Source organism: Solenopsis invicta, chromosome 4, assembly GCF_016802725.1.
Source record: "Solenopsis invicta isolate M01_SB chromosome 4, UNIL_Sinv_3.0, whole genome shotgun sequence".
Lineage (NCBI taxonomy): Eukaryota > Metazoa > Arthropoda > Insecta > Hymenoptera > Formicidae > Solenopsis > Solenopsis invicta.
This window is the reverse complement of record NC_052667.1, coordinates 19,705,637-19,720,125: the sequence shown is the minus strand read 5'-3', so window position 1 is coordinate 19,720,125 and position 14,489 is coordinate 19,705,637. Positions and strand designations below refer to the sequence as shown.

The 14,489-nt window shown below is 26.0% G+C and overlaps 2 protein-coding genes across 4 annotated transcripts; both read left to right on the top strand.

Moving 5' to 3' along the window:
- Positions 1-290: 290 nt before the first annotated feature.
- On the top strand, positions 291-5,670 carry LOC105199189 (COMM domain-containing protein 2). Its single transcript, XM_011166164.3, has 6 exons — positions 291-671; positions 754-831; positions 2,821-2,903; positions 4,262-4,435; positions 4,996-5,304; positions 5,564-5,670. The coding sequence occupies exons 1-5, from the start codon at positions 605-607 to the stop codon at positions 5,200-5,202; spliced, it is 609 nt and encodes a 202-aa protein (XP_011164466.1). The 5' UTR covers positions 291-604; the 3' UTR covers positions 5,203-5,304; positions 5,564-5,670.
- LOC105199191 (rhodopsin) lies at positions 5,657-14,401 on the top strand. Of its 3 annotated transcripts, XM_026138120.2 has the most exons (9): positions 5,657-5,747; positions 5,837-5,857; positions 6,885-7,123; positions 7,508-7,614; positions 8,732-8,838; positions 10,442-10,589; positions 10,661-10,771; positions 10,881-11,047; positions 13,912-14,401. In XM_026138120.2, the coding sequence occupies exons 3-9, from the start codon at positions 6,901-6,903 to the stop codon at positions 14,033-14,035; spliced, it is 987 nt and encodes a 328-aa protein (XP_025993905.1). In that variant the 5' UTR covers positions 5,657-5,747; positions 5,837-5,857; positions 6,885-6,900; the 3' UTR covers positions 14,036-14,401. The 3 variants fall into 3 exon arrangements, with proteins under 3 accessions (XP_025993905.1, XP_011164468.1, XP_025993904.1); XM_011166166.3 differs by lacking the exon at positions 5,657-5,747 and having other exon boundaries at positions 5,837-6,033; XM_026138119.2 differs by lacking the exon at positions 5,657-5,747 and having other exon boundaries at positions 5,837-6,051.
- Positions 14,402-14,489: the final 88 nt, after the last annotated feature.

Genomic DNA, 14,489 nt, shown 5'->3' with positions numbered 1-14,489 from the left:
AAAATTAAAAATTATATTTAATTAGGTTTTTTGGTCTATATTATTTCAGTTGAGTTAACATTTTTTTTAAAGCAATACATTGAAAACTTTTCTTAAAATTCTATAACAAATATTTTAGAAATCTTTCAGAAATATTCGTTTTTTTTTTAAGACTACTTAAAAAATGGTCTTAAATATAAAAATTGATATGCTGAAATTTTCTTTGCTGAATGTTATAGCTTATGACTCAGAATTTATGTAAATTTATATAAATGCATATTTCACATACAAAAAAATCAACCAGTACGTCTAGTATATTTTTATACTTTGATCGAAGATCGATGGTCTCAAGAATCGATTCAAAGCTGTACGATCGATCTAAAAAAATCGAGAATTAGACGCAAAAGAATCGATTCTTCAAAAGATCGATTTAAGATCGCCTATCCCTTCCCTACTCGCCCTACCCTAGTGTTTCTGAGTCCAACATGGCGGTAATACGATGCCGCTCGTATTAAAGATAATTGATTCGAAAATTTGTTGGATAACAATTCTTTTTCATGCAATTTTCGTGTCGCCCTGAATAAGAATTTCAACTGACAAGCGACACAATCGCGCAACAGTAAAAATGCTGTTAACATTGAAGCCGGATCACAAGAAGCACATATTGTTTCTAGCTGATCAATCGTCGCCAGGTATAAATAAATCATCTGTCAACGAACAAGTTTTTGTTTTACAGGGAAACACAATTTAAAGCAAAACATGTTTTTTCCATAGTTTTGCAGGATTTCTGCAAATTAGCTGTGGATTATTTGCAGAAGGGTCCGAATGTCAAAGTGTACAACGCTGCCGCTCGTAAATAACTAATTGTTGCAATTGTAAATATGCAGTATAACGTTCTCTCCTTGACGTTGAGCTAGATGTAATTAGATAATTAGTAGAAGGTTTGGTGAATCTCCTTTTGGAAAGCTGCAAGCATAAGGTTAGATCTACTCGAGAGTAGTGCTAAGCAAAGTTAATCTTGTAGGGACCTTCAGGAAATTGGAAATGTTACCTTAAAAAAGTAATGACTTTTTTGTTACTTTTCAGTAATGCTAAAGTACACTTTAAATTTGATTTAAAAATTATTTTATGTAATAACCAATATTATATATATTAAAACTTGAAATTTTCTGAACTAGTCTATATAATATATAGTTTAGAGAATTTCTTCAAATTTTAATATATATAATATTGATTATTATGTAATAAAATTTTCTATATTATAGCTTTTTTTAGTAAAGTTGTCTAATAATTTTTTAAATTCTTTATATTTTTTTGCAATATTTTATATTTATGCAATATATTATATTTATATTTTAGTTTATATTTAATATAGTTTAGAAAATTTGTGTATTTTTATGCATACAATATGTTTTGAGAAGGAAAATCGACGTTCAAGTCCTGTTTTTTCCTTTAATTTAAAAATTTTTTGATGTTGCTAATTTAAAAAATGATCATTTATGGCTGTAAGAAAAATAAAAATTCTCTGCTTCAATTAATTGAAAATTAGTTCCTTATATAATTTAAATTATAACAGAATAATTTGTGATTTAAAATTTATACTTTTATCATTCTTTTTATATAGATTTAAGTTCAAATCTAAGAAAGTTTATACACTATCCTTTCTAGAAAAAGAATATATTGAATATATTATATCAATGTTATTGTAATTTTCTAATGTCGATTGGTATCTTGCTGTGCTAACTTTATGAACAATTGTCATAGCGGAGATCATATATTTTAACTATGTATGAAGGGTTAATATTAAGGGAGGAAATCACATCAGGAGGCTGTTTTTTTAGGTTTTCTTTTACTACTTTTTTTTAGGTGAATAAAATAATTGGAATCTATTTAAACTTTGGTATCATTTTGCTCAGATTTTCAACTACATGTGACATTTTTTTCAAGTTGTTTCCTATGAAAATGTTCAGGATATAAGCTGCTGTTTATTGAAGATTATTATCAGAATTGTGGGAAATGTGGAAGTCACAGTTTTGATCTGAAAGTAAAACGGCAAATGTTCTGGATTATTGACATGTTTTTTAAGAATATGAACCACTTGGCAAATGAAAATGTTGAAAATTGAATGTTTCAATGGTGTTCGAAAAAAAAGTTTCAATTATCATTTTTTGCAATTGTTTTGCAATAAAAAATATACACTTTTAATTAAGATATCTTTCTGCAAGTTGGTTCATTTTCTTAGAAAACATGTCAATAATCCAGAACATTCGCCGTTTTTCTTTCAGATCAAAACTGTGATTTTCACATTTCCCGCAACTTTGATGATGACCTTCGATAGACGACAGCTTATATCTTGGACATTCATAGAAAACGACGTATCATAGGAAACGACTTGAAAAAAATGTCACATGTAGTTGAAAATATGAACAAAATGATACCAAAGTTTAAACAGATTCCAATTATTTTATCTGTCTTTAAAAAAATACTAAAAAAAGCCTAAAAAACAGCCTCCTAATGTGGTTTTCCTCCTTAAATTTATAATTTGTTAAATTATGTAATAGCAAAAGCTCTGTAGCACCCATCTGTTTGTCTAGTAATTGATACAAAAATAACCAATGAACACAGGTCATCTTATAGCCATTAATTTCCAGCCATCATATATAGTAGTTACAACCATTGTTTTTTTAATTAGCTACTTTGATTTTTTTTCAATATATATCTTAAAAAAAATTTTCAAAATTATAGGAAAATTAGAGAAAAGGGCATCATATTGCATATTTACTCTATTATCAAAGTGATATTACTATGATTGTTAACTGCATGAGTTACCTCTTGTTTCAGAGAAGCTAAACGTTGAGCTAAATGTAATTAAACAATCAGTAGAAGGTTTGGTGAATCTCCTTTTGGAAAGCTGCAAGCATAAGGTTAGATCTACTCGAGAGTAGTACTAAGCAAAGTTAATCTTATAGGAACTTTCAGGAAATTGGAAATGTTACTTTAAAAAAGTAATGATTTGTTTCTTTTTTTTTATTACTTTTTAGTAATGCTAAAGTACACTTTATATTTGATTTAAAAATTATTTTATGTAATAACCCAAATTAATTTATGTAATAACCAATATATTAAAACTTAAAATTCTCTAAACTAGTCTATATAATATATAGTTTAGAGAATTTCAAATTTTAATATATATAATATTGATTATTATGTAATGTAATTTTCTATATTATAGAACATAGCTTTTTTTATTAAAGTTGTCTAATAATTTTTTAAATTCTTTATATTAATATCTTTATTTTTCACACTAATTTTAGTATTCTAATTTTTATAGAAATTTACATTAAATTTTTTTGTTTTTTATTGTTCTTAGAAATTAATGGCATTATTAAGAATGCATTCCAATATTTACTGTCAGTACTGAACATCTACAGTATATATGCAATGTGATCTATAGATTTTCAGTACTATCAGTGACTAGTCAAATGTAACCTAAAGTATCAAAAAATAAGCATGAGTTAAAAATATATAAAAATAAAACAATTAATATTTAATTAAATCTATTGCTTTAATCTGTATATTATACATAACATTTGTAATATTTATACATAACATTGTAATATTTTAAATTGTAAATACATTTGTAAACATAACTGTATTTATACAAAAGAGAACTATTGATAAAATTGTATTTTAAATCTACAAATTAAATGCAAGTTTTTTTTCTACAATATTTAAGGAAAGAGATTTCAAATTCTTATATAATAATAAGTACAAAATTTTGAAAGAATTTCTCATAACTTAATGTGAAAAAATGTTATTGTTTTAGAAATGGAATTAAATATTTTTATTTTATCAATATTAACAATATATTAACAATCTTAAAATTTAATTAATTGTTTTGTACGTGTTATTTAATTTATAATAATTTATATTGCTTGTATTTTTTGCGTGAAAAAAGTTTGTATAAACATAACGTAAACAATACATAAATAATTTATGTACTTGCGATCTTAAAATTTATGTTACAATTTTATGTAGAATATTGACGATGATCTAGATTTTTTGATTCTCGAGTATCAGGCTGCATAGAATATTTGCTATAAGATAAGGATGCTCAAAAATCAAGAAGTCTAGATTATTCTTGATATTTTATATCAATCCATTAACATTAATCGCATAAGATCAATAATATTGTCAATATTTGTTGATTCTAAATATTAATGATTATATTCACCAAGATTTTTATACCAGAAGTGTTATTTAATGTACTTGAATTTTGTAGCTGAGCGCAGAAGATTTCCGGGATTCTGTGGTGGCTTTAGGTTTCACAGAGGACAAGGAAGCGATACTGAGTAAATTGTACAGCGTTAAAAAGGATGAGGTCTCGGGTGCGCTAGAAGAAATTGGATTTAAACTATCGAAATACCATGACTTGGAATGGAGATTTGAAGTGCAGGTACCAGCGCTTCCATATTGTGCTTTTCTTCTTCTCTTTCTCTGAATATTTCAATTTATAATTGATTTAATTATTTGAAAAACAACAAAAAACTTTACTTTTGAAGAATTGAAAAAATTGTCTAGTTTTTATTATGTGTATATTTATTTGGTGCCTTTTTACATAAAAGTAAAAACTTATTTAAAAAAATCAAATTAAAGATATAAAAAATAGTAGGTTTTATCCTAAGAAAATTACTTAACTTTATTGTTAAAAAAGTATATATATAAGTCATAAGAAAGCAAACTCACATGTAACATTAAATTTTAATATGCTAAAATGATTCATTTTTACAGAATATAATGTACTGAAATTACAGCTATTATCTTATTATGTTTTCCATGTGACAACTTTATATCTAGTATCTAGGAAAAGAATGTTGAAATAATGTAGATATTATAGAAAATTTCGCATATAATTTCTTTGATTCTGAATTCCCTAATATCTCAATTTCAACAAAAATTAAGATATGATGTTTTTCAAATAATTGATTGATTCAATTATATTATTCTTTGTCACAGACTGCGTCAAGATCCCTGTTGAAACAAGTTGCGCCGCTTATCTCTTTGGATTTCTCATTGAAGAATCCAGATAATCCAGAGGAAATTGAACATGTTCTGCTGCAAACCGATCCGACCAACTTGCTTCACATGACTCAAGAATTGGAAGAAGCTCTGCAAGAAAGTCGCAGTCAGCATATTCGAAGAATTTCCAAAACAGTAAAATGAGGCTTTTTGCAACTTGTATTATTATTATACTTGAAGGAATTTTAATATAATATGTGAATATGTGTATATATGTGTAATATATAAATACATATAAAAATAAGTGTAAGTACTAGATTAAATAAAAAGATTTTTATCTGAAAGATACTATATAAATTTAGCTCTGTTATCTAAATTACATTTATTGTCAGCATTTGTAAAGTTTCACTCCGGTCAGATAATCCCAAATAATAAGTGACAGTAATCATACACATAACACGCGCGTTATATATGTATACATTATAATGAGGCAGTTGAGTACATATGTAATTGGATAATTTTATTGGATTTTATTGAGTCTTTATGCCCTAGCTTTATGCCCTAGGTATATAAAAGAAAACCGTGCTTTTTTTGCACATGTACTGTGGACATGGCACAGTTATCATTATATCTATTCCTTATTATAAACTATTAATGTTTTACAAACTGAAATTTTTAATTGCTTCAAATTCAAGACCCAGATTTGTACATAGAACCGATTGTGTCTTAAAATACTTGAGTGTTAAAAAGTATGCAGAAATATTTGTTATTTTTATATATTATATTTTTTTAAGTGTTGTATCGCTACTTACCAATCTTATCTACCAATATTTTGCAGAAAATGGAATCCCTTGTTATAGTGAGTTCTGAAAATCTAACTTCAATCATTTTATCTGGGAACTCCACTATGGCTCTTCCCAATGTTCTAAAAACAACACACGGACCTAAAGCTTTGTGGCCAATCATGAACTTCAACAATCAAACTATAGTGGATAAAATAACTCCGGATATGTTGCACTTAATTGATCCCTATTGGTTACTTTGGATTTCTTTGTACTGTTTAACTGTGGAGGGCTACTCATATTTTTTTACATTAATACTACCTTGAATGAAAATGCACCACACAAAGAATTTTTAAATACTTTTTTTACCTTATTAGATAAGTTAACATTTTTTGTTAAATTAAGTTAAAATGACTGGTTTATAAAATTGAGTTACAAAAAATAAAAAAAGCAAAATGCAACAAAACTAACTCAGTTATAAGTTATGTTAAGATTAAATTAACTTAAAAGTTTATAAAGCATTTTTATTGAATTAGAATGCAATTTTTTAAAGTTAGATTACTCAAAATAATTATAATATAGATTATGATATTAATTTAATATTTTATTTTTTAATTAAGTTTATATGAAATAACAAAAAATATGAAAACATTCTTTATGTTGGAATATATTTTATCTTTTATAAATGTGTTCTTTTACATAGATAAATTTTTTACGTAAAAAAGAAATAAGTTAAAGTTTATGTGTTTTACAAATAACTAGTTAAAGTTAAAATTATCTCATTTAAAATTGTATTAAATTACTATGTTAAAAGTCATTAAATTTTTAACTTTATTATTTACTAGTTTATTAGTTACTGTCCAATATGAAACTTTGTGTATGATGCAAATAAAATAACTAAAATAACACTAAAATAACACTATTTTAATATAAATAAAATTTTAATGGTACTTTAAGTAATATTTATTAAAATTTTAATAACAACTGTACCAAATTTGAATTAGCACTTTGTGAAAATTTATATTTGCCATATCATTCCAAAGTTAATATTTCTATATCATTTATTTTTTGGAAAATCGATCTTACTGAGCTCGAAAATTGCAGGTATCAATTTGCACCTATGGATCCAATATGGCACAAAATTTTAGGCCTTGTGATGATTGTGCTAGGAATTATGGGATGGACCGGTAATGGTATTGTAGTATACGTATTCTTGATGACACCTTCTTTAAGGACACCGAGCAATCTTCTAGTGATGAACTTAGCTTTTTCGGACCTTATTATGATGGTTATCATGTCGCCTCAAATGATAATCAATTGTTACTATGAAACCTGGATATTAGGTAAAGAAAAATTTTTTTCCATCATACAAGTGTTTTTAATTTTTCGGAAAAATACAATTTTACAAAAAAATCGATTTTTTCCATTTTTTTTTTTTTCGAAAAATATAACTATGATAATGACGATTTTATTGATTAATTACTTATTTATTAGAACTATTAAATGTAAAAAAAGATATTAAAACTATTGATATAGAGAAGAATAAAGGTGACATTATTTTAAAATAAAAAACATTTTAAAATAAACGGAAAGATACAGAAAAAATCGAAGAAAACCATTTTCTTCCAAAATTTCTGAGAATTTTTCCGGATTAAGAACATTATATCATACTAATGTTGTTTATAAAAATTAAAAACGTGAGTTACATGTAAATTAATTTTATTAAGGACCGTTGATGTGCGACATACATTCCATGGTTGCTTCCTTATGTGGATGCACCTCAATATGGACTATGACTGCTATTGCTTTAGATCGATACAATGTTATAGTGAAGGTATAACATATTAATCTATATTAATCTGGTTCTAAGCGCGTTGATTTAATTAATGTTAGTAGACACGTCCTAGTTATTTTGATCGAAATACATTTTTTCACATATATTTATTATAACTAAATAATAATTCTAAAACTTTTCGGTAATTTAAAGAAACATAATAGTTAATGAAAATAATTTTATTATGTTACCTTTTTCTTTTTTTTTCTTATATTTAAAACTATTATTTTTATTAAATTTATTAGAAGAAAGAAGAGAATCGTGACTACCATATCTCGTATAATTTGTGTTGAATTCTAATTATAAGAGTAACTGTTAAAATTATTTCGTTAGAATGTATTTAGACATTGTAGAATGGTTATTACTAATATTAGTGTTAACTACTTTTTTATAAAAGTTGAATTTCAATTTTACAGATAGCAAAGATTTTTGCAGGTTTCTTTACCTAAGAGAAGTATATTAAATATTAATTTTTTTAACTTTTGTCTAGTTCGAAGGTTTTCAATGTGGCTTTTAAATGTAATTGAATTTAATGTGTGATGTATATAAATTCGGTATATAAAGTTATATTATGTGAGAAGTTATATTTACGTTATGCATTATGACCATTTTTGCGATTTTACAATCTTATAATGGACGTTGCATAATGCTAGCAGCAAAAAAGTTATTTAAAAAAAATTATTTTTTAAATTAAAGAAATTATTACAAAAATTTTTTTCAAATAAAATATATTTCATGAAATGTTCATTAAATCTTGTTTTATGGCACTTATTAGTGTGTAATACCTACAAAGGATCATTAATTTACGATTTTTTTATAATAAAAGTGCCTTTTATGCCATTGGTTGTTAGTATATGCCCTTCTAACGTTTTTTTTCTGCAGTAAATTGTAAATTACGTTTATTCTATATATCCGATAAACTTCTATTTATGATTAGTAGAATTCTATGGCTAACAAATTGATATTCATAAAAATTATATTGCGTTAACATTTACTGAGTTGTCTTAAAAGAACAAAATGGTATTTTACCACCCTCTTCTTTCCTCTATATATGTATAACTAAGTGCGAGCACTTAATACAATGGGAATAGAAATCACTATGATTACATCTTCTTAGGGTATATCAGGTAAACCATTCACCATCAAGAAAGCAATCCTCGAAATTTTAATAATTTGGCTCTTCGCTTCAGTATGGACGGTTTTGCCCATGGTGGGTTGGAACAGGTAACATTATTAGATAAGATAATTAAAAATGATGTGCTTCCTGGCGAAAATAAAAATCTGGGCGTAAATCAAATGTTAGAAAAAAGTGAGGAAAGCTTAAACATTATTTTTAAGTAGCGTAAATAGAAACGGCGAGACATAAAAAGAGCGATTAAGTTCTTTAAACGTTTATATTATGTTCCATTGTTTTTATTTACACTTCCTAGATGGAAAGAATTTTTTGATATATTTTCAAATTGTCATATTTACAAATTTTATCATGTGTGGTGACAATTTGGCATCAAATATGAGTAACAATAGAAATTTTTTAAAACATTTTATGAACTAAACATTTAATAAAATTATCATGCAGCATTGTAAAATGTCCAAGTTTTTACAATTTGAGACAAAATATTCTTAATTATATAATTATGTGTATAATCATGTATGAAATTTGTCTTGATATAATAATTACGTATTTAATTTTATACATACCATCTTTTGAAAAATTGCGCTTACGATTCGAACATGAGAGAACCTTTGAATTATAAATCTTCTGCCTTATTGTGTTACGCTATTTCTTCTATTAACATATTTATAGTCAATTTATGGTACAAATAGTGCATCGATCAATTTACCATGCTGTATGATGAAATTATCAGGAAGGACTAAAGTTTAAAATATACTGCGTTGTAAAATTGATATAAAATATTATGTTTATCGCTACTTGAAATTTATTCTATTTAAAACAACAAAGAATCATAAATTGTCAACATATTTTAAAATTATTGAAATTTTAAATTGAAAGAATGGCATTGAAATTTTACTATACAATTTAATAAAATCAATCAAGCATATTTTTATATTTTACTGTGTTAAAATATAAAATGTAAAATATAAAATAAACAACATAAAATGTTTTGAAATACAACGTTATCCTAAGACTATCGTGATTTCCAAGATAAATTTTATGGGAAAATTCTTTGTGTAGAATTTTCGTAGGAAAAGTTAACTTTTTAAAAACAACACGTTACTGTAATTCATTGTCGAATCGAAAAAGTAATTAATTATTGTTACTTAAAAAGATTCGCTATTTTGTCAGTTACTTTATTAATAAAACAAGCTCAAATTAAACAAAAAATTGTCTTTTTAATTTTTTTGCAAAATATTAATAAAAATAATATTATTGATATAAAATCAAATCTAATTTTAAGATGTTATAAATTAATTATATTGCATTATGATTTATATCTTAAAACTAAATTTTAAACATAACAACGGATATATAAGCTGAAGATTGAACACGTTCACGTGCAACAGAAGTTGTCACAAATATAAATTCCAAATATAAGAAGCAAATAACGATAAAAATAAATTGTTGAATTCATTACCGTCATAGTTACGAGAAAGGTAACGCTGTTAAGTGCATTGTTAAAATGAATAATGGTAAGTGCGTTATAATTAAGTAATACATTACTTTCCAACTTAAAATTTTGCCCTCTGTCATATTCCTCTTTTTACGCGCACTGTGTGCGCGCGCATTTGACACTTGAATTTTTATTTTCACCAGGATTATATTTTGTAGCGTACAGTATTGTAATACATTTTATAATGTGACGATTAGATATGTGCTAGAAGGCAATATGGCCACTTGTGGTATAGACTATCTTGCCAAGGATTGGATTTCCAGATCGTACATTTTAGTGTATTCAATATTTGTATATTATACGCCGCTGTTTACTATAATTTACAGCTATTACTTTATTGTTTCGGTAAGTGCATTTGTATATTACAATATTGAAAAAAGCTTGATGTTCGTAAATGCATTTTTTTTAACTAACAGGCAGTAGATGCTCATGAAAAAGCAATAAGAAAACAAACGAAAAAGATGAATGTCCAATATTTGCAATCTGGAGATAATCAGAACGCAAGTGCAGAAGCAAAACTGGCAAAGGTAAGACAAAAGAAGAGGAAAATATATTAAACTTATTGTACATATATTATGCTAAATATTGGAGGAATAATTTGAAAAAATCAAAATTGATATTCTCTCTTGATTACAGGTGGCTCTTATGACCATTTCCTTATGGTTTATGGCATGGACGCCATATCTGGTTATTAATTATATTGGTATTTTTGGTGGCATTAGTATTAGTCCTCTTTTCACAATTTGGGGCTCTCTCTTTGCAAAGGCAAACGCTGTATACAATCCAATTGTTTACGGAATTAGGTAGGCGAGATTTTTATATAGAGTATATTATGTACCTCCATGAGAAAAGTGACTCAAGTTACAAATTGTTCTTGTTAAGGAGAGTGGAAAGTAAATTGTGCTTTTTTTACATTAATTATTTTTGGCAATATTGAAGTCAAGTAACTTATATGTATAACTAATCACAAATTGGTTTTTTTTTAAATGATGTAAATATTAATTTTAATATAGTATTATATTCACTGTTTACCTCATTTTCTATATAAGATTATCTAGATGAAGAAATGATTTATCTATATCTAGGTTTTTAGAATATGCAGTCATGAAATTAATTGTTCGGATATAGACTATGGAAATTTATTTTATGCGACAAATTCACCAAATATTATAATTTTTTAGAGAAAACTTGATCAGAAGTGAAAATCTTTGCCAATGATGCACTTTCATCAAAAATATGTTTTCAATTTGCCAACAAAATAAGATCTCATTTGTTGTAATATTATAAGCAAAAAAAAAACGCAAACTGAGTACAGCAACTTTACAGCAAATTGTGGTAAAAATGAATGATGATGGCAATACTTCAACAAAATTGCAGTTATTTTGTTCAGTATCAAAAGTAAAAATAAAGTAAAAATATCAGTAAAAAATATTATTTCGGCACCATGCAAGCCAAAGTTTAATTCAGCAAATAATTCTGCCATGGCACATAACGATAATAGTTGCCAGCAAATGGATTGCATTACTTTATTTTTGCATAAAATGTTATTGGAGTCATTCTTGTAATGGTACGAAGACTAACTCTGTTCCAGTTTTCTTGTACTTTATATCGAGTTACAGATTAGCGATAGTTTAGATTCTCTTTGGAGAATCTTAATCAATATTGCCATGATTTCCTCCTATCAGGATCTTTGTCCTTTTTCATTACTCTGATGGCCTGTTTGATTTTTACCGGAAGAATGTCCGGTTCCTGCTTGTGCTGATTCTACTTCACGTTACCACACTATAAGTGTTACAATATTCCTAAAATATTGTATGAATATTATTAAAATTAAAATATTGAATAATATTCCGAGAATATTATTTTAATATTATTTTAATATTATGAGAACATTGTATTAATGTTATATGTGCGTTTTTATATAATATTTGTAATATATTATTTCCATATCCGTGGAATATGTTTTAGGAATATTATTTTAATAAAAAAGTAATGTAAATTATTATGCATAAAATACTTATAAACTTTATTATTATTACTTTTAAAAGTTAATATTCTCAATTTAAAATATTGAAGTAAATAATATTATTTATTTCTCATGTAATATTATCAGGAGTAGACATAGAATCATTTTTTAGTAATATTAATTAATATTTCAGGAATATTATTTAATATTAATTAATATTGTAGCGCTTATAGGGCACGAATAAGTTCTGCGTTGTACAGCTTTGTGTATACTGTTTTCATCTTATTTCAAAGATGACCGTTATCTTCAGTGGCCCAAAATCTACGTTCACTCTCTCATTATCTGGATTCTTGGTTTCATTCTTTATTAAGTACCGTTTGTCGCACACGTTAAGGTATAATGTATTTTTACCATTGCGGCAGCATCTTTGAACTTCTCGACTCGACTATGAATATCGCTCGATCATGATCCTCGGGGGAGAAAGACTTTACTTTCTTTTTTCTTTACATACACTTTATAATAACACCAATTGTATTGATCTTTCTGGGTACGTTTATAGATGTATTTTATTTTATTTATTTTATTTATTATTTATTTAATATTTACTTCTAATTTTTGAATGCAGTATTAATTTTGAATGCAGTAATACTTTTTTTTTTTAATTTAAATTGAATTAATTATTTAATTCTGTCTTACTTTCTTTTTCCTATTAATTTTGACTTGTCTTAACTTTCCGTTTTTAAATTAAATTACAGTCTTTTCTGTTTTTTATAGTTGACTCTGAATGAGGTTGAGTGCGATTAATTTATTGTCATTTTCCATATAAATATCCATGGCCTGAAGATTATATTATGGCTGCTACTCTATAGCATATTAGATAGTTACTTTCATAAGTTTGCAAACAATCAGAAATATCATGGTGGAAATGTTCTACCATGAGACGTGTCTCCTTCATTAATTGCGAGCATACATTTTGTTAATGTCAATCGTATTGTCGAAAGAATATCTATTTTATACTTTTATAATTGAATCCGGTCATGATATACTGACCGTTATAATTTTTATACTGAGGATGATCGAATAGAGGTCGAAACTTTTATCGAATATTATTTATAATTTTTATTATCATTCAAAATCCAGTTTAGTTCATTATTTATGAATGTTTTTATTTTGTGATTTTTAATTTGATTGAGTCTATGGGGGAGGGAGGTATTTATCATTTATTTTTATATAATTTTATCTTTTATCTATATAAATTTTTAAAATTAAATTATCTTTATATTATCTAAGATACGTTTACATATAATTTATTTTATCTTTATGAAGATAATTTTAAGTTATCTAAGTGCAATAGTAGTTATATTACACCCCTAAAACACCTTTTTGATTTGTATCACTGTTCCCTTTTTTATTTTCTGTGTTTTTCTTTTTTATTTGAATTTAACTTTTGTCACTTTTCCTTAAAGGCCGATGCATTTAGATTGCGTTCCAAAATTTACTGAAAATTTATAGTATACGTAACATGAATTACCTGTAGATTTTTAGCAGTATATTATCGAAACGCAATATAAAATAATTTGTACATAATATAATATTCGAAAAATTTTGACTTGTACCACTTTTTGCGAGGGAAGGGAGTACGATATGTAATCACTAATGTTACTGTATTGCATTAATGTTTTTGTATTTTATTTTGCATAGTCATCCAAAATATAGAGCAGCGTTAAAGGAAAAATTACCGTTCTTCGTATGCGGCTCTACTGAAGATCCACCTGCAAAAACTGCGGCTACAGAAACATCATCTATGACCACAGCGAACGCGTAATTCTGAGTATTGTATTGTAATTTGTAAATATTGTGATATAATATACTTAGGATCTCTCGAGAATACCATTGTATCATATCGATATTGGATATATTATGTGATAAATGTAAAACGCATAAAAATTTATATTTTGTAAAGCTTCAATAATTACATAAAGCTATATACATATATGAAATTTTGCGTGAATTAACACTAAGTATATGATATTAAATATGACGAAATATTATGATTGAATTTTTTTTTTTTACTTTTATTGGAGCTGTTAAATATTGTCTTTGCAAGGCTGAATTATAAACGGCATTTAGTTGATTGTAATAAAGGATAGGATATTTAATAAATCATTTGGCATCTAATAATTCAAAAAAATCTTCTACAAGTTTTTAAGATCTAATAAAAACTATAATGCATAATATAGATGCGGATATATACATACATGTTCCGAATTTTTATGGTT

Bases quoted from the DNA above. Each gene is read 5' to 3' on its own strand.
- LOC105199191 (XM_026138119.2), top strand. From the start codon at position 5,840: ATGGAATCCCTTGTTATAGTGAGTTCTGAAAATCTAACTTCAATCATT. The intron at 8,839-10,441 runs GTAACATTATTA...TGTGACGATTAG, and splicing joins CCCATGGTGGGTTGGAACAG to ATATGTGCTAGAAGGCAATA. The intron at 11,048-13,911 runs GTAGGCGAGATT...TATTTTGCATAG, and splicing joins CCAATTGTTTACGGAATTAG to TCATCCAAAATATAGAGCAG.
- LOC105199189 (XM_011166164.3), top strand. From the start codon at position 605: ATGCTGTTAACATTGAAGCCGGATCACAAGAAGCACATATTGTTTCTA. The intron at 672-753 runs GTATAAATAAAT...TTTTTTCCATAG, and splicing joins AGCTGATCAATCGTCGCCAG to TTTTGCAGGATTTCTGCAAA. The intron at 4,436-4,995 runs GTACCAGCGCTT...TCTTTGTCACAG, and splicing joins AATGGAGATTTGAAGTGCAG to ACTGCGTCAAGATCCCTGTT.